Source organism: Penicillium verrucosum (genome assembly GCF_028828655.1).
Source record: "Penicillium verrucosum strain IBT 35672 chromosome Unknown utg000004l_segment0_segment0, whole genome shotgun sequence".
Taxonomy (NCBI): domain Eukaryota; kingdom Fungi; phylum Ascomycota; class Eurotiomycetes; order Eurotiales; family Aspergillaceae; genus Penicillium; species Penicillium verrucosum.
Window position 1 is genome coordinate 3899144 of NW_026643213.1, and position 20281 is coordinate 3919424.

Here is a 20281-nt window from a genome sequence, read left to right on the forward strand (position 1 = left end):
TCGGTCTAGTGAGGGAAATCCATTGGCATTTTGGTGGATATATATATTCCTGGCCATGAGCTACTTATTCGGGGGCCAAGAAGTCAACAAAGAAAATATCTGATACTACCACCTCCCAATCTTTAGTAAGGCCTAGTACCAAGGTCTCTCATGAAAGCCGGAATATTCAAGTGACATATTTGTCGTTTGGTTTTAGGTGTTTTTCTTTCTTGTTCTCGCATCTCGTGCTGTACCATTCCTGACAACGCCACTATCCAATCAGAAGATAAAATCACACATACCTTTTTCCCTGTTTTGGGGGTAGGCAACTCCTCCAGACGTGAAGGGAAAGGAAAAGGGCCATCTCTGATCGTGGCAAAGTACTCGAACCCAACCTAAGACATTTGACGAACGCTCTCCACTCCTGATAAACAGGGGACGACGTTAAGTAGCTTGTTTTATCTTCCGGTGTCTCTAGTGCATGCAGTCAAGGTACGTGGCGGGGTCATTTTATGACGTGTAACTGCATTCCTTACAGGGAAAATGAGGTGTACAGCCATTGGGAAAAGAAAATCCTTCGATAATGTCCACGGGTATGTTTGATGTTTGAGGGTGACTGACTTTGAAGATCTTGTATTATATGACTTGAATGTATATATTTCTTTTTTTTTTTTTTTTTTTTTTTCGCTCTTTGGTGACTTTATACTCGACCGGCTAAAGAACACGACCGTCTTCCGCCAAAGCAATCAATGGAGTCCCGAACCAGCTATCAGTTTCCCGGTCTAACAGATGGGCGCACTGCCAAGGACGAAATGGCATCTATTCCGCTCAAAGGTGTCAAGTACTCCGATCTCAAAAGCGATGATGAGGATTCGGCAAAGCTGCTTTACATCGCCTGGGCTATTTTGTTATTTGTGTATGAGGCGGAAGCCACCGAATTCGAGCTGATTCGCAATCGCAAAAGATCAACCCTTAGGACGGCGATTAACCCCGATAAACCGTGGCAAGATATTCGTTTCCAGTACCAAGATAGTGAGGAGACAGGTGAAATCACTTCCGGTGTCTGTATCTTTACAGAAAGAGATGTCGAAATTCCAGCTGTGAGCAAGAATGTGTGGGAGAAACTGAAATCAAAGCTAATATACCTAGGAACTGCAATCAGCGTTGGTAATACAATGCTCGGACGAATTTACAGCCTCTCTGGTGTATCGCTCGCATATTGTTTCCGATACACATGCACTTAACATCGCCACCACCCTCGAGAAGATCACAGACGGATTACAAGGACCAACTATTCCCATAAGCGAGATGGATGTCCTCAGCGAGCACAACTTCAATCAGATATCAAAGTTCAACACTAGTCCGCGTAATGTCGAGGAGCACTATCTATACAGTATCATTGAGAAGCAAACACTCGACACACCGGACCAAGTTGCTGTCGATGCTTGGGATGCTCGATTAACATACAAAGAGCTCGACCTCTATGCTTCGATTATAGCCAAACGTCTCAGGGCACTCAATTCCGTGAATACATACGTACCAATGTGTGCAGAGAAGTCCGCCTGGGCCGTTGTCGCTATGATGGGAATTTTGAAAGCCGGGTCTGCTTGTTCCCCTCTCGAGGCATCTCATCCACGCGATAGATTAGAAAGCATGATTCAATCGTGTGGTGCCAGAACCGTTGTGGTGACGGCTACATACGCGTCACTGTTTCAGATGAAGGGGATTGATGTCGTGGTTGTCTCTGCCGATTCTCTATCTTCCGCAAAGGATGACCTGAATTTGACCTGGGTTGCCGTCAATCCACGATCGCCAGCCTTCCTCATGTGGACGTCTGGAAGTACAGGTAACCCCAAAGGGGTCGTCCTGGAACATGCAGCCTTGTACATGAGCATCACCGCATACGCAGAGGCCAGCGAGTTTACAGCGAAAACAAGAACATTCCAATTCACCTCTTTTACATTCACGGTCAGCATATGCGATATCTTCGGCACCATGGCCAAAGGAGGGACATTGTGTATGCCGTCCGATGGGCAACGTTTGAACGATCTGACTGGAGCATTGAAAGACTCGGCCGCCTCCTTTTGCTGGCTCACTTCGACATCCCTTGTCGGACTGGACCCTGATAAACTCCCTGATCTCCGGTGTGTCACTGTGGGTGGCGAATCTCTTTCCCGGGACGTGGTTGTGCGCTGGGCCGGAAAGTGCCAGATCAATGTGTCATACGGCACAACCGAAACGTGTGGCTGGTGTTTGCTGAACCCACACCTGACTGCAGAAAGCGATTCCCGAGTTCTCGGGAAGCCTATTATCCCCGCAGCTTGGATATGCCATCGCGATGACATCGAGAAGCTGGTCCCTGTCGGTGCGGTCGGCGAGCTGCTAATCGAGGGGCCATTTTTAGCGAAGGAATATATGGACGACCCGGAACGTTCTGCAGCGCAATTCATCCAGCCACCGAGTTGGATGAAGCGATTCCGACCAGGCCAATCAACGAGGCTTTACCGAACGAACGACCTGGTCAGGTATACCTCGGATGGATCTATCAGGTTTGTAGGCCGGAAGCAGGCCCATGCGAAAATCCGCGGGAACCGGATTAATCTCATCGACATTGAACATCACGTTCGAAGCGCATTGGGAATATCCGAAGCAGTTGTCGAAGTGGTGCATACGAAAGACGGTGTTGATATGCTCGCGGCATTTCTATTAGCCTCCTCAGACACGGGCATGAACCAGGGCTCCGAAAGCCCCGTGACCCAGGGGGATGATGCTATCCGTCAGTGTGTTGCCAATGCTTTGCAGGCCCTGGAGACCGCTCTTCCCAGCTACATGATTCCAACTGCCTTCGTACCGTTATCTCGAATCCCACTCACGCGTACCAACAAGACAGATCGTCGATTGTTGTGCGAGGAGGCAGCGGGCCGGACAAGAGCTGAGCTAGTGCAGCTTTCAGCGCACAGAATTCAAAATGTGGAATCCTCACTCTCAAGGACTGAATACATTATGCAGCAGTTGTGGTCGGAACTGACAGGCCTAGCGATCCAAAATATCGGCCCCGACGACAGCTTCTTTCACCTAGGAGGGGATTCAGTCATGGCAATTCGGCTGGTTCCGCTGGCTAAGAAGCACGGGCTTGTATTCACTGTCATGGATATGTTTCGATACCCAAAATTGAGAGATCTGGCAACTTATATCGATGACCGCGGAGAGCATGAATCGACCGAGAAGGAATTTTTGACCTTTGAGGTCGATGACCTCGCCCCAGACGCCGCAAGGGAGTGTGGGGTTAATATCGATGCGATCGAAGACTTGTATCCTTGCACAGCATTGCAAGAGGGGCTTATGGCACTATCCGCACAAAGAACTGGTGCTTATGTTCTGCAAATGGCCTGCGATGTACCTTTAATGGCAGATCTGTCCCATCTTCTAACTGCATGGGAGACTGTGCTCGATTCCCTTCCCATACTGCGCACACGAATTGTTCAGCTTGGTCGGGCGGGATTCCATCAAGTTGTCGTGAAAGAGAAAATAGACTGGCGCCCTGTAACCAGCGAGTCGGAGTGGCGAGACTGGAATCACAAATATCCTATGCAATTAGGATGCCCATTGGCGCGATTCGCTCTCCTTCAGGTGGACTCCCGACAAACACGCATCCTGATTTCTCTTCATCATTCCATCTTTGATCGCTGGTCATCTGTACTTCTGCTCGAGATGGTTGATACAATTTATCAAGGACGACAGGTGCAGCGACAGGCGTTTAAAGAGTTCGTTGGATATGTGCACTCCCGTCCAACTGAGTCGAGTGACGCTTTCTGGGAAAATTATCTTGGAGACGCCCAGCACGTGGCCTTCCCTCGCGTGAAAGACGCGAATTACCTTCCCAAGCCAAGTGTGGGAAAGAATAAAGTCATCAAGCTCGGGCACTCGAGAAGCAATTTCACGGCGACCACAAAGTTGCGTCTTTGTTGGGCTCTAGTTCTTGCCCAGCACACAGATAATACCGATGTGGTGTTCGGGGCTGTCTCGACAGGCAGAAGCGCTCCCGTTGAAGGTATAGAGAGCTTAGTTGGTCCGACTTTAGCGACTGTGCCATTCAGAGTGAGAATAAACCTGGAGACCTCGGTCACCGATGCTCTAGATAGCGTGCAGCGTGAAAGCGCGTCAATTCTCCCCCATGAGCAACGCGGTCTACAGAATATCGCCAAACTGTCCGCAGACACAAAAAGTGCTTGCAAGTTCGAAAATATTTTGATCGTTCATGCTCCACATTCAGGCGGGGGATGAGTCTTCTTGGGGACATGGCTGATGATCAATTGCCGGAGCTTTTCAGCTACGCCCTTACATTATCATGTGAAGTGCTCGGAAGAGATCAAATTCATGTCGACGCGTTCTTCGACCCGAGAATCATTGGAGAGAGATACGTTGAGGCCTTACTTTGCCAGCTGGACTATGTGATGCGACAAATACATGATGTGCCCGACTGCCGACTTGGAGACATCAGCGCTCTTAGTGGCAATGACGAGCTATTGCTAGAATCATGGAGCTCACGATTGACTGAACCGGTTGATTTGTGCATTCATGACGCTATCCGGGACCGATGTATAGCATCACCTGATGCAGAGGCTGTGTGCTCTTGGGACGGATCGTTTAGTTATGGCACTCTTAAAGTTCTTTCGACAGCACTCGCCATTCAGCTCCATCACCGAGGAGTAGGCCCAGAAGTATTCGTCCCCTTGCTTTTCGAGAAGTCAAAATGGACAGTGGTCGCTATACTCGCAGTCCTGAAGGCCGGTGGTGCTTTTCTTCTATTAGACGCATCATTCCCCAACGACAGGCTGGAAGCGATTTGCAACCAAGCAAGCGCACAAGTTATTCTCGCCTCAAGAGACCTATCCGAGAGAGCAACAATCCTTGTCCCTGGCAGCCTAGTGGTGGACGACACGCTAAACTCTAACTCAGCACCTTCAATCATATTACCGACCATCAATCCAGCCAATGCCCTCTACGCAGTGTTCACTTCAGGGTCAACGGGAAAGCCCAAGGGTGTTGTGATTGAACATTACGCATATGCCTCTGGGGCCAAAGCGCATATTGCAGCTGCATCGATAAAATCGACATCCCGGGTTCTGCAGTTCTCCTCATACGCATTTGATGCCAGCATTATTGAACATTTGACAACGCTCATGGCTGGTGGATGCATCTGCATTATTTCAGATAAAGAACGTGACAACTCGTTACCAGAGGCAGTCGCGTCCAGAAACGCCAATTGGACATGGCAGACACCTAGTGTTGTTCGGACAATGAATCCCGGGGACTTTCCTTCACTGAAACACCTTTGTTTGATGGGTGAGGCTATTGGACCCACAGAAATCGAAGAATGGGCCCAACACCTTAAGCTCATGCAAGCATATGGGCCGGCGGAGTGCTCAGTATTGGCAACCTTGCAGACTTCGTTGAATCTGAATTCGGATCCTCGGAACATCGGATTTCCAACTGGCTGCACTGGTTGGATTGTGGATAAAGATGACAATACCCGCCTAGCGCCTATAGGTGCGGTGGGAGAACTTCTAATTGAAGGCCCTAGTGTGGGAAGGGGCTATCATGGGGACCCGGAGCAGACTGAAACAGCGTTTGTCGAGTGGCCTGATTGGATACACAGATATCGAGAGTCTGGTTCTCCAAGAAGTTGTCTGTACAAAACAGGCGATTTGGTTCAGTACGCTCCAGAGCTTGACGGCACACTGCTCTATATTTCTCGCAAGGACACGCAAGTCAAAATCCGTGGTCAGCGTATGGAGCTTAGCGAAGTGGAGTACCATACTCGTGAAGCCATGAATTCGTCCTGGGACATCGCAGCCGAGGTCGTCCAGCATGGGACCCGGAAGATTCTTGCTCTTTTCTTCGCTGACAACTTGAAGACTAATGCGCAAGAGAGTTGCTTTGCTATATCCATGAAAGATGAGGTGTGCTCTGAAGTGGAGAAGGTTAAGCATAAACTCAGCACTCGCTTACCTGCCTTCATGATCCCAACGGCTTGGATCCCAGTGTCCAGAATACCACTTTCTGCTTCAACAAAGACAGATCGGCGTCGAATGCGCCTTCTCGTGGACGATATTCCTGTGGAGCAATTCAACACTTACATCATCGATGGCAAGCGTCGAAATGGACAGGCCTCAAATAGCTCCACACGTATTGGTGATAAGCCAATGACCGAAGAGGAGATTATGCTACATGGCCTCATCTGCGAGGTACTTGAAAGTCAAGGCCACGAGATCGACAGAAATACCGTCACCATGGACGAACAATTTACTAGCATTGGAGGGGACTCGTTGACAGCCTTGTCTTTAGTTTCAAGGGCACAGAAGATTGGATTTACTTTTACCGCGACGGACGTGATTGCGTGCTCTTTGGGGGAGTTGGCCAGTAAGGGAGTTTGAAGGCAAGTTTATGTATAAGCTCACTTTTTGAATTGATGCATTTTGTGGGTTTCAAAATGCCCTTATACATCCAGTCAAGCATGAGACTTTGGAGATAGATTGACGATCATAGACAATACGAACAACAAGAGCACTAATCTAGCCCAACTTTCCTTCAACTTTCTTCTCGTCCTCGGGATGTACTTGGATTTCCCTCTGCATTCCCTTGCTTCTAATCAACAATCCATTCTCGTCAAAATCCAAAATATGAACATCATCCAGTAGTCCTCCACCAAGTCGTCCCTTGACCCGAGAATAGACCCACACGTGTAAGCCTTCAGTGATCACTCGTAGGATTTCCACCGTGAAATCCGGACTTTGCGCGAGCAGCTGGGGCCAGAAGTCGATAAACTCTGGCTTTGACATTGGAGGGAGGTCATCGTGTCGTAACTCGATGTCTGGATGGAGGATGGAGGCAATGGAGGATGTTTCCCGCTTGTTCACGATTGTGTTCAGAAACAGTTGAGCACGGGATTTGAGATCCATATCGAATGATTGGAAGGGCTTCGTAGTGGATAAGACTCGAGGAGGGCTGGCTTGTCCGGGCTTCGAGGGTAAGCGAATCAGGGAAATATTCTCAGACTAACTATGACTGGGGAGTTATAGTCGCCACAGTGTATGGTGAATTAATATAAAATATAACCGCCATGCAACTACAATTGACGTGTAGACAGATTGAATGACGTGTATTGTTAATCTACACGCATGTCAGCTTTCATCCTGGACGAACCCCTGTTCTGACAATTTTCTTTATTACGCTGTGGCCCCATGGGCTAAACGAAGCCCGTCCTATCCATCTTTCGCAGACAAACCCATAGTACTCAACTTTTGACAATGACGTTGTATAAGAATCCTCATCAAGAGCCGCTCGCCATTGTTGGCATGGCATGCAAATATGCTGGCTCCATTGACTCTCCATCCGACCTACACGAGCGAGTCTTGGCCGCTCGTTCCATGCAGGGCTCCATGCCTTCATCTCGCATGGACACTTCATTTTACTACCATCCGGACGCCGAAGCAGCCGGCAGCACGTACACGAAAGGTGGATACTTTCTTGACAAGGATGTGAATGTATTCGATGCACCATTCTTCCAGTTGTCCGAGTTAGATGTCTTGGCTATGGATCCGCAGCAGAAGATGCTGTTGGAAAATGTGTATCATGCACTTGAAAATGGTATATCTCTCATGTCCATATATGAAGTTTCCCTTGTGACGGATCTTGCTAACCGGACAAAGCTGGTATCCCATTAAAGGAGGCCGTGTCATCACTAGCCTCTGTTTTTGTTGGATGTTCAAACAACGATCATCTCGCATTGACCAACGCCGATTTGTTGATGTCTCTCAAGGGTAAAGGAACTGGAACCAGTCCATCCATTCTTGCGAATAGAATCAGTTGGTTTTATGATTTCCGAGGCACGAGCCAGACGATCGATACCGCGTGCTCAAGTAGTCTCGTCGCATTTCATCAAGCGTGCATGGATGTAAGGACGGGGAGATCTCCAATGGTAAACATCCCCCTCCCCCCCCAAACCCTTGTTGCTCACGTGAACCCACGGGACTGAAAACAACACAGTCCATTGTCAGCGGCGTCAACCTCATCGAACATCCCGCCGCAACCCTCTATCTTTCGAACCTCGGTGTTCTCTCTCCCGATGGACGAAGTTGGAGTTTTGACGCAAGAGCAAATGGATACGGGCGTGGCGAGGGTCTCGGGACGGTGATCATCAAGCCTCTATACGCCGCTCTACGCGACGGGAACCGCGTTCGAGCCGTGATCCGAGCCTCCGGTTCCAACCAAGATGGAAGAACGCCAGGGATCACTGTTCCTAGCGTGGCTGCGCAAGCGCAACTTATTCGCAATGTTTACAAATCTGCTGATCTTGACCCCTCGCAAACAGGGTATGTCGAGGCCCACGGAACCGGAACCCAGGTTGGCGACCCCTTGGAGGTACAGGCTATTGTGTCAGCCCTGGCTGACCAACCTCGCGACACGCCGCTTTATGTCGGGTCTGTTAAATCAGTCGTCGGTCATCTGGAAGGAGGAGCTGGATTGGCGGGTCTCATTTCTGCTACTCTGGCGGTGGAATCGAAAACCGTTCCGCCTGTCGCTGGCCTGAAGACATTGAACCCTCGAATCGTGCAGCGAGATGATCTAAAGTTTGCACGACAGGCTACGCCGTGGCCTAGAGACAATGTTCGCCGCGCGTCTATTAACTCATTTGGGTTCGGCGGTACGAATGCACATGTTGTACTCGACGATGTTGAGGGGTTTTTAAATGAGTTTCTTGGCTCCCATTTGACGGGAACATTGCAGGTGATAGGCCCTTCATCGACGACCTCAAGACAAGTGCATGTCCATGCAATCAATGGCATCAAGCCTGTCTCCAATGGCCATGTGAATGGTGTGAATGGTGCAAATGGCGTTTCTCACTCTAGTTGGATTCCAGAGAACCGAGTTTTCATTCTGTCAGCATTTGATGAAGCTGGTTTGGACCGGAATGCCGCGTCTATGATATCCCATCTCGGATCGCTAAATTTCCAAGGAGACTCAGATATGGAAGAAGGTTACATTAATGATCTGTGTCACACGATAAACGAGAAGCGTACACGATTTGACTGGCGCAGCTACCATGTCGCTGACACTGTCGAGAACCTACAAAAGTCGCTTCAGAATGTCCGTCCACTTCGTCGGTCAGCAGCACCAAAAACAATCCGGTTCGTTTTCACGGGCCAGGGCGCTAATTGGGCTGGTATGGCTCAAGACCTGATGGTGTATCCGCTATTTCAAAGACGTATCCATGAAGCTGCGTTGTTTCTGAGGAACATTGGATGCCAGTGGGATCTTTACGGTATGACTTTCTGTTAATCCAAGTATCATATTAACGAGACATCAACTAACAAATCTGCAGACCGGATAACCTCACAACACGGTGACCTCAATGAGCCTACCTTTGCGCAGTCATCCTGTGTTGCCGTGCAGATTGCGTTGGTGGACCTGCTGCATAGTTGGAAGATCACGCCATCAACGGTGGTGGGTCATTCTTCTGGAGAAATTGCAGCGGCTTACTGCGCAGGGAAGATCTCACGCCAGACAGGATGGAAGGTTGCCTACTGTCGAGGTCAGGTTTGTGCAAAGCAGACACACGAAGATGGCTGCATGCTTGCTGCGGCTATGCCTGCAGAAGAACTGGAACGACTGGTAGCCCGCGTAAATAAAGGTCTATCATCTGCGGTTCAGATCGGATGTTACAACAGTCCCAAGAACTTGACCCTGACAGGCACACATGAGGGAGTCCTTCGTGTCAAAGGAGAATTAGACGACGCGGGTGTGCTAAATCGCTTGCTTCCCGTCAAGGTAGCATATCATTCCGTCTTCATGCGCGAAGTCGCTCCAGAATATCTTGAGCTTCTGGGAGATCTGGATTTCGGTGAGAAAATCAACCAGGAAGCGGGTGTCACCATGATATCCTCAGTTACCGGTCGACCTGCACTTGCCGGTGAGGTTGAGAATCCTTCATACTGGGTCGACAATTTGGTTTCGCCTGTCCGTTTCTCCACTGCGCTCCTCGCATCAATGAGAAATCCGAACACGTCCGGCTCCCAAGAAGATGCACTTATTGAAATCGGGCCGCACTCGACCCTTCGCAGCGCCATAAACGAGACGCTTGCAAATCATCCTGAGCTGCAGCCATTCCATTACGGAAGTCTTCTCAAGCGATATAAGACCGACGGAACAACAATTCTGCACACCTTTGGCATGCTGGCTTGTTATGGCCATGAGATCAACTGTGTTGCCCTTAATGATCGCCGATCGGGAACCAAGAAAGTTGCCAAAATCCTTAATGATCTCCCGCCATACGAATTTGACCACTCAAGATCCGTCCGTGGCCAGACACGAAGAATAGAACACATTAAATTCCCGGCCTACAAACGTCACGAGCTTCTCGGAATGCCAGTTGAAGACACAAATACATTCGAGCAGCGATGGAGGAACATATTGAGACCGGACGATATCACATGGCTGCGCATGAACAGAGTGAGTCGACATTACCAAATCTTCGATGTAGCTAACACCACCCAGATGAAAGGAAATATTCATTTTCCCGGCGTCGCCTATCTTTTGATGGCGATGGAAGCCGCCGTTCAGCGGGCTGGGGAGTCAGAGTCGATCACCGGCGTCAGGTTAGGCAATGTGTCTATGTTGGCTCCTCTGCCTGTTTCGGACACCCCAGAAGGGGTCGAAATCATCTCTTCAATCTACCCAATGAACGCTTCGGCCAATGGCAGAGATGACTGGTGCACCTTCAGAATCATCTCGCATGATGCTGCTGACAATGCTTGGATCGAGCACTGCGTTGGCTCAGTTCGTATAGAGACGAGTGAACAGAAAGCATCCCCCTGTCCCGTGAAGAAGGAATCTCTATTAACTTGCGAGAAAAGCGTCGACATCGACCAAATGTATCAACGCTTTGGCGCGGCGGGTATGGATTTTGGAGAATTCTTGAGGAACATCCAAGATATGAAACTTTCCGCCGACCATAAAGCCTGCACAGCAACTATCGCGACGCCAGATATCCCAAAGACAGCTCATGATCGATATATTATTCACCCGTGCACGTTTGAAAGCATCTTGCACGTACTTTTATATCTTTGCGAAGCCACAAGTAGTCCCATGGTAACGAACTACATTGAAGAGGTTTTTATATCATTTCCATCCTACCAAGCAGACCCTAAGTTCCAGGCCTTAGCTGCAACGAACAGGACATCTTCCACAACTTGGAAGTCAGACGTGTTAATCACTGCGGAAGATGGAAACCAGGAAATATCAATCAAAGGCTTGGATTTGGTGCAACTTCCTCCGAGTGACACCGAATCGTCGGAAGCTGAGTCGTTTTATGTTGTGAAATGGAAGCCAGATGTTCACCTTGTTGCGTCGGTACAAGCTCTACGGGATGCAGCTCCCGTTGAGGTACATCAGCGTCTTCCGAATTTCGACGATCATGAGGGATTCCAACTCGCTTCGGCGGTCTTTCTGCTTGACACCATGGACTACGTTGAGCGAGAAGGATTGCCATCTCTTCCAGACCATCACAAAGCTTTCATGGACTGGATGCAGCGGGAATGTGAACTCATCGCGGAATCATCAGTTCCTTATGTTGACAGAGCGCTGCTTGAAGGCATTCGCGAGAGTCCATCTCGACGCAAGGACCTGTTCGATCGAGTAGCTAGCAAAAGCGCACGAGGTGAACTTCTCGTACGCGTTGGCCTGCAGATGATTCCCATCTTAGAGCAAAAGCTCGATTGCTTGGACGTGATGTTTGGGGAAGATGACCTCATGGATCGAACGTACGAGGAAGGTCTTCCCGGTAACATCGCCTCTACGGTCGCTGGCTACGTGCATTGCCTTGCTCATAGTCGTACGGATCTCAAGGTCCTGGAAGTCGGCGCTGGTACTGGCAGTGCCACGAAGGTAATTCTGGACAGCTTAATGCCAACAGCTCGACTGGATGGAGGAGGCCTTGTCTCGTCTGTCTCTACGTACCATTTCACAGACATATCAGCAGCCTTCTTTGAGAATGCGATCCAACGGTTCCCGGACTGGGCGGGCATTCTCCGTCCACATGTACTGAACATTGAAAAGGATCCGGCGGCCCAGGGGTTTGAACTTGGATCTTATGATCTAGTCATTGCCACACATGTACGAGTGCACCTCCCCAAACTTTACCACTGCTAGATACTAACTACACATAGGTCCTTCATGCAACTGCCGACCTCGCCGTATGTTTGAACAATGTCAAGAAGCTACTCAAAGAGTAAGTCTGCCATCTGTTGCTCAATATACGAAATCTAATGTCGACAGTGGTGGTGACCTCATTTTGATCGAAAATATCAAACCCGAACTATTGTGCTCGCCCCTTGGATTCGGCTTGCTCCCAGGATGGTGGCGCAGTGTTGAGCCCTACCGGCAGTTGAATCCTTTGATCAACGAGGATGGATGGCTTGCGGAACTACATAATGCAGGTCTTCAACCTCGGCTACTAATCAAAGACACAGACGACCAGGTCAACGAAATTTCTGCCTTCGTTGCAGCAAACGTACCATCAGGCCTTCCCACGAAATGTCTCTTCAGCCTAATCTACTCATCCAACTATCCTGGGCAATATGACCTAGCTTGCAAGATCGCGGACGGGATGACATCGGAAGCACGCACTATCATTCTAGTTGACCTGATCGATGTTTCGATTCATCACACCGACACGATTGGAATTATCTTACTCGGCTACCAGGGCTTAGACCTCTCTAAGCTCTCAAGCGCAGAGTTTGAGAAAGTCCAGTACATCCTTGGCTCCTTCACCAACCTCCTCTGGGTTTCCCGTGATGTTGATGAAACACCCAAGTCTGCCATGGCCACCGGGCTTGTTCGCACAGCTCGCTGGGAACGGGATCATGACTGCATCAACTTCCTCATGCTCGAAATCAAGCAACGGCCTGGCGATATGCAAGGAGTCCTCTCCAATATTACTCGGGTATGCGACCACGCTTTCACATCAGAGGCCCTTGTGCCGCGCAACGCAGAATACCGTCTACAAGACGGGATTCTGCTCACCAACCGTTTGTTCCCGGCCCCAGGGATCAATGAGTGTATCGATTCCGGGTCTAGGTCACGGTCCAAACTAGTTGAGCTCGGACATGTCACACACCCGATCACGCTCACCTCGGTTGGCCCTCATCAACCGAACGGTTTCCACTTCATTGAGGATGAAGACTATAAACGGCCTCTTCATCCACATGAGGTGCAAATTGAAGTCCGCGCTGTAGGTATCGATGAGGAAGATGTTGACAAATTCAGCCGCTCCATTCCAGGTGAGAGCCTTGGCTGGCAGGGCGCAGGCATCGTTGTCGGTCTTGGCGCCGCCGTACAAGGTCTCCAGATTGGCGATGCTGCCATGGCGTTGCGCACCTCGAGCGGAGCCTTCCAAACATTCTTTCGCGTTCATTCTGCTGCTGTCGTGAAAGTACCAGCCGGCACCAGCTTCGCCGAAGCCGCTGCGCTCCCAGTCACATTCTCCACTGCATATCACTGTCTCGCCAATGTTGCCAGGATACAGAAAGAAGACAAAGTCCTCATTCATCAAGCGTCTGGGGGTATTGGGCTAGCGGCGGTGCAAATTGCTCAATCTCTTGAAGCCACTATCTATTGCACAGTTTCAGACGACTCCCAGAGACAACGTATACTCGATATGGGAATTCCTTCTACCCAGGTGTTTGGCACAGAATCGTGGAAGACGGAACATTGTGCCGTCGCAAACAGTGACAGAGTCGATGTCATTCTCAACCTCAGCCCACGTGGAATTGAAAGCAAAGACCTGAATTGTCTCTCCTCTTTTGGACACCTGATAGATCTGCACGGGCACGGTATTCTCGGTCCTGTATCCGCTTCAACATCGAACAGGACCTACTCTATTGTTGATATCCGTTCTATGGCCCTTCAAAATCCGAAGGCGATCCAGGACACACTCCAAAGTTTAGCAACACTTCTGGCGCAGCAGAAGGTCCGGCCTCTTTCGCCAACTAAGTTCGGATTTTCCGGTCTTTCGAATGTCCTTTCAGAGATCCGGCAAGGGATCCCCGGGCCTTGGGTTCTTGAGCCACGACCGACGGATTTGATACCTGTATGTTATCGCTTTCACGTCCCTATCATAAAACTATTTGCTAACATATCTAGGTCGTTATCAACCCACTAGGAGGACACACCTTTGACCCGAACGCGTCATATGTCCTTGTGGGCGGCTTCGGTGGTATAGGCCGGAGCGTCGCTCGATGGATGGTAACTCGTGGCGCGAAGAACTTCATTTTCGTCTCACGATCAGGCGCCAGCAGTGATCCCGCCAAGCAACTATACACGGAGCTTCTGGCTTCTGGCTGTGGCGTGTCTGATCTATGTTGCGATATAACCAACAAAGAAGCTGTGGTTAAGGCGATCAGCAGCTGCCAGACAACCATGCCTCCGATCAAGGGATGCATGCAATGCTCCATGGTCCTTGAGGTACGTCTCTCAACTCAGAACAACGTTCATTTTCAGGAGTCCGATTAACAAGTACCACAGGACTCCATGCTCAGCAACATGACTCACACACAGTTCCTCTCCGCCATCACCCCCAAGGTGCAAGGCACAATTAACCTCGCCTCTGCGCTCTCCAGTTCCCCACTCGACTTCTTGATCTTCCTGTCCTCATCAGCCGGCATAATAGGCAACCGCGGCCAAGCCAACTACTCAGCTGCCAACGCCTTCCTAGACGCTTTCGCCGCCTCCCTCGTCCAGAAAGGATACCCCGCCACCTCGATCAGTCTCGGCAGCGTCCTCTCCGTCGGCTGGGTCGCCGAAAACCAAGACCGCCTCCCAATCGCCCTCTCCTACGGCGCTATCCCCGAATCCCTCCTCCTCTCCATCCTGGAATACCACATGGATCCACGTTGGTGCGCTGCCCAAAGCCCAGACACATGCCATACCGTCGCGGGAATTCGCTCTGCGAAAGACTTCCATCGTCAGTCAATCCCATTGCCGGGCTTCATGGCCTATCCGCTGTTCTCGCCGCTCCGTGCAATAGCCAATTCCTCTGGTGCTGAGAAAGAGGAGGTTGAGGTTCCGGTAACACAGGCGCTTAGATCTGCGCGCTCCACACCAGCAGCGGTAGAGGTTGTTACGAGGGCGATTGTTATGAAGTTAGCGCGTGTGATGGCAATCTCGGCGAAGGAGATTGATCCGGCGAGGACGTTGGCTTCGTACGGGGTTGATTCGTTGGTGACGGTTGATTTGAAAGCGTGGTTTAAGAGAGATGTCGGGGTTAATATTACGTCGGCGGATTTGTTAGGGGATGTTTCTATTCAGGGGTTGGCGGAGAAGGTTGCTGGGACAAGTGAGTTTTTGTCGCTTCGGGAGTAGACGATGAACGTTTATCGTATATAGTACTGTTGAGCTCAAGGGACCACATGTATATATAATGAAATTCAGAGAGATCCTATAGAAAGAGCTTGAGCTTGTCTCCTATTTCCACGCACCTTTCCACACAAAATCAATTTGCAAAGAGAAGTATATACATCTTTCTCAGATGCCAATTCCCTCACAGCTTCGCCCGCTCCTGCAGACTCAACCTCCTCAGCGGGTGTATAGTTAGGTAGTGCTCAGGGGTCAATGATGCCTGAGTGCCTAGTTTCTGCCTTATTCCTGTGGCAGAAAAACAAATACACGTGAATCGGGTAGTCGCGAACCCGAAGCTGGCGGTACCATAGTCTCCAGGTACTTGACACCCTCAAAGAATCCAAGTTCGATCGATTGCTCAAATTCGTTCTGCACATTCAGCTCTCCGCCTACTTCAATCCAGTATTTGAGAACCTCGATGTCATGAGCAAGTACTGCCAGACAAACATGGCTGCTTTCAATCCCCTTTATGAATATCTGCCCCTGCATTGACAAGGTAATTCACAATCTCACTCGAGCTTCCATTTCTGGGGCTGTTAATTCCGCGAGTTGCTGCTGCAAGAGGAGTGCCATAGTCTCCGCATTCCGACGGATTCACTTCGGCGCCTGCTTCAACTAACAATTTGACAATTTCCAAATTTCGGCTGTCGCTCGATGCCCGTTCCAGGAGAGTGCAGAAACTACCCTCCAAGATTGGCAAGTTCACATCAGCCTTTGCCTTTTGAATCAGGTACTTGGCACCCTCCAAATTGTGGGATTTGATGGCTGCAGATGTAGGGTTTCCAGATTGTTCTGGCACATTAACGTTGGCTCCAGCATCCACCAGGATCTTAAGAAGGTCGGTGCCCTTGATTTTGGCTGCTAATGCAATTGGGGTCAGAATGATAACCGGATCAAGATCTTCATCATCTTCTTCCTCTTCAAGGGTGTGGGTCTTGTTCACATCTGCGCCCGCCTTTTGGATTAGGAATTTAGCAGTACTGACTTTCTCAGCAGCAAGCGCTGCGATGAGGGCCGTCCCGTTTTCACCGTTTTCTAGTGTCATGTTCACTTCTGCACCTGCTTCTACCAGATATTTCACGGTTTCGGTGTGCCCCCTGTGAGCTGCTGCGTGAAGAGCACTGCCATAATCTCGACCCTCAACCTGCTGGTTCAAATATGCACCCTTTTCGACGAGTGTTTTACAAATTGGGGTACAGCCAACCCGAGCAGCGATCGTGAGGAGATTATGGCCTCTTTCGTTCACGCGCGAAACATCGAAATCTGCATTTTCCCACCAGTCTGATAGTATCGCAGAAAATGAAAGATGACACATCACATAAATGGCAGCATCGGATGGTCCTAACTCGCTTTCAAACTCGCCATACTCCGGATACTGTGCCTGATTGAAGTCGCATGTGTCGAACTCTTCTTTGGTAAAGCCACCTGCCTCCAGGTAGAAGTGGAATACATCCGTGCCTTGAAGATCGACGACGTCAACGATTCTCTGCAAATCGTCCTTAATCACTTCATACCATTTCCGGTACTGCTTGCTGCTTTCCTCGGGAGATCCGAGGAAGGTTTTCAAAAGGGAGGACAACGTAGCTTTGTCGTCGTCCTGCGCCTTTTGAGCGTGTTTTGCCCAATGATGTCTCATGTATAGATGGAATGGGTGCATGAGGTGGAATATATCGCCTGGCTTCGGTTTTCCCTTCCACCCTGACAAATCAATTTCGTCACTATCATCTTTGTCGTACATGGTGATGAGCCATGAGAGAGAGGCACTAGCAGCGTGGAGATTAACCCGTCCTAGGGTCCATTGCATCTTGGCTTCGAGATATTCGCGGACCGATAGATGTGCGAATCGCCACACCTTTTGCTCAGAGTCAATTGTCAGGAGGCTGTTACAGAGTGACAGCAAGCTTTGCTCATCAATCTCGTCGGCTAATGTAGGTACCTCCCTCTTCGTATTCACGCGAACAGCGCAGATAAGTTGGGACGTGGAGAGCGGTCGCTCGGCAGCCATAACCCAGAGCATAGCGCGGTGTGTCAAGATCTTATCAGGTTCCTCCAGGTCATCGATTTGACTCCATGCCTCGTCATATGCCTTTTGAATATCTTCCGGAAGATTTTCAAGTCGTTTCCATACACTGGACTCAGTCTTACACTTCTTGATTTGGTGCACTTGTAGAGCCGCCCATTGGAACATTCCTTGACAGCGCTCAAGTAGAGTATCCAGAATCTTGGCTTTCAGGCGTCCGATGGAAGGAGTCTTCTTCGCAAGCCTTTCTAACTCAGCGTCGAGATATTTCTGAACATCGCCTTTGTTATCACTTGCGTTGATGTCGATATTGGGTGCATTTTGCAATTGGACCTGAATATCGTGGTCCGGTCGGCTCGAAATGAAAACTTTAATATGCCCTTTGTTGGATTGAGAGACGAAGGAATTCAAGGCATCGATGAGCTCGTCACGGGTATCTGGATTACACTCGTCCATGGCATCAATCACGATTGTTGTTTTCTCGTATATATCCATCGAGGCCTGGATCTGGTCCATGCACTGCTCTAGGTTGAAGGTTGATCCTGCATTGCGACACTTATTGTATAATTCACAAAGCTTCTTCTGTGCGGATTCAGGACTCTTCGCAGTAGTTGAAAGCTGACGCACAATACTTTGAAGGATCGATAGTGCCTGCGTACGTCGCGGTTCGTTCTTATCACAGTAGAAAAATGCAAAGCCTTCATTCTTAGGTGTGTCGCTCAACCGGTCCTGGATTCGGTCGATGACGGCTGATGTGAGATAGGTCTTTCCGGTGCCGGGAGAGCCCTGGAGCCAGAAGATAGACGAGTCGTTTTGCTCCCATGTGGCGAAATCCTCACTCTGTAACAACCATTTACCCGTGCCGGGCGTCCTCTTCTCTTTGACGTTGTTATGATTTTTGCCGAATGGAATAGAGGAGATCCATTCCAACATCTTAATATGCTGTTCTTCATCCATGTTTTGAAGGAGATGTTGGATGTTCTCATCTACCCGCTTCATTGGGGCGTTCAATGCATTCAGCATTTCAATCATGCTGTCGTCTGCGTTCGCACTGCGTCTCACTTCGCACGCTGAGACATCGCGCAGAAGATCATCTTCTTGCTCACTTATAGCACAGATACTGCCAGAGACCTTGCCCGGGTTGAGGATTGCCTTAAGCGTGCGTGTGGCTGTGCCCTTGGAGAACAGATCTGCCGATTCAGCAAGTACATCCAACGATGTAGTATAGATTGTGGTCAGTGCAGATTGAAGGTTCTTTGAGAGGCTATCCGTAGCGGGTTTGTTCCCGAGGTACACTGACTCGTACACTTGACCACGACTGATCACGCGGACGACTTTTTCAGTGGTCGCAAGCAAAGCAGCCATTTGCTCGCCTTCGATGACCGGAATCTGATACGATGGGTTAGAAAAAGTTCAAAAAAGAGTGGAGAAACTTTGTCGCGAATGACGATCTGAACCAAAAACAAAAGCAAGGAATAATAGTGGGAGAGTTACCTGCATGACAGATTTGATGACCGACCAAGGTATAGCTGCTTGGGGCGGAGCAAATTGCACTGCGATATCCCCAGCCTTGCCCAACCAGTCGATAATATTGTTGGTATAGTTCCGTAGGACAATCTCTTCGCCGCCAACATTGACCTTCAAAAATTTCTTCTCGCACTCTTCTTGTCTTTGGTTGACTACGCCGACCAGATCCTCAATGCTGGACTCAACAGATCCAGATTGAGCATTGGACTGGTTGAATCCCATCTTCTTGAGCGTTTCCTGTTTGGATTCAGGGAGAGAATTCAGGGCCTCCACCCACAAATCCTTTGGGGCATCTGGTGTCTCGGCTGGCTTTTCCACGGCCGGTAACTGGGTGCTTTCCACAGACGGCAACTTGGTAGCTGGTGCAGCAGGAGCTGGCACAGGTTCGGGCTTTGTGGTGTGCCCTTGCGCTGGCTTCTCTGGTGTGGGTTTGACCTTCGGAAATTGAATGGATCAGCCTTGTCAAAAATAAAAGAAGGTTTCCATGCTCCTATGGCATCTCTCGCAATTTAAAACCTGGATCAATGCGGTCTAGTGTGTTTATATAGCTCACCTGTTGTCCATTCTTGTGCCTGTGGCGGCGAATCCTATCCTTGAGTCGGTCGAACATCTTGTGAGGTGAGGTACAAGCAAAAGCAAAGAGGGGGAAAATCTCAAGTTGAGGGACAATTCAGCTACGTAAACCCCACTGAGGGCTGGGGAGCTGAACACACAGGTTTAGGAAATGATATACAAGGGTGTCCGTATGTGGACCCACGTAGTCTCAGCCGTCCACTTCATGGCGGGAACTTAGACTTGCCCTGACAGCATACATATATAGTATATTAATTGTAATAGAGGGAAATGATATGGGCTCATGCCAATTCCATGGTGTTTTTATATAGATATTAGAATATAATCTACATCTAGTTATGTTATAGGATAGTTATAGTGGGTGGATACTCTAGTCGTATGTATGTTAAGAGGTGATTGGCCGATACTAAGTATAGAAAGCTATGCTGTAAGTGCATAGTTAACTATACTTTGGTTAGTTCGTTAGCTACTAAGTGCTATAGTCTCTTGTAATTGAGAATTCCAGCTAAGAGGATCATTTCGTCCTATAATAGGGCTTAGGCTGAATATATAGCCAGATATATATCTTCATTGATCTACCATTACCCTAGTCTAAATCAAAAGTTTATTATATACAGGTCTTTTCCTAAGCAATTATATACTAATCCTAGTACTCGGCGCAAGTTTAGAAGCTCAGAGTTCTGTCTGAATATATACCAGTGCTAGTTGTATTGCCTTCGCAGTAGT

At 49.3% G+C, this 20281-nt stretch overlaps 4 protein-coding genes across 4 annotated transcripts; 2 read left to right on the plus strand and 2 right to left on the minus strand.

Annotated features, from left to right (window-relative positions):
• Window positions 1–728: 728 nt before the first annotated feature.
• On the plus strand, window positions 729–6416 carry N7516_010766 (acetyl-CoA synthetase-like protein; the record flags this gene model as incomplete). The annotated part of the gene is made up of 3 exons (XM_057223484.1): window positions 729–1079; window positions 1129–4187; window positions 4253–6416. 3 exons carry the CDS (start codon window positions 729–731, stop codon window positions 6414–6416), a joined length of 5574 nt encoding a protein of 1857 aa, XP_057070705.1.
• Window positions 6417–6554: 138 nt separating this feature from the next.
• N7516_010767 (nuclear transport factor 2 family protein) lies at window positions 6555–6941 on the minus strand (the record flags this gene model as incomplete). The annotated part of the gene is made up of 1 exon (XM_057223485.1): window positions 6555–6941. The coding sequence occupies one exon, from the start codon at window positions 6939–6941 to the stop codon at window positions 6555–6557; it is 387 nt and encodes a 128-aa protein (XP_057070706.1).
• Window positions 6942–7289: 348 nt separating this feature from the next.
• On the plus strand, window positions 7290–15399 carry N7516_010768 (type I polyketide synthase; the record flags this gene model as incomplete). Its single annotated transcript, XM_057223486.1, has 8 exons — window positions 7290–7629; window positions 7692–7936; window positions 8029–9304; window positions 9365–12153; window positions 12207–12268; window positions 12316–14128; window positions 14182–14502; window positions 14563–15399. The coding sequence occupies 8 exons, from the start codon at window positions 7290–7292 to the stop codon at window positions 15397–15399; spliced, it is 7683 nt and encodes a 2560-aa protein (XP_057070707.1).
• A 276-nt stretch (window positions 15400–15675) lies between these two features.
• N7516_010769 (uncharacterized protein) lies at window positions 15676–19592 on the minus strand (the record flags this gene model as incomplete). Its single annotated transcript, XM_057223487.1, has 4 exons — window positions 15676–15869; window positions 15949–18844; window positions 18950–19417; window positions 19536–19592. The coding sequence occupies 4 exons, from the start codon at window positions 19590–19592 to the stop codon at window positions 15676–15678; spliced, it is 3615 nt and encodes a 1204-aa protein (XP_057070708.1).
• Window positions 19593–20281: the final 689 nt, after the last annotated feature.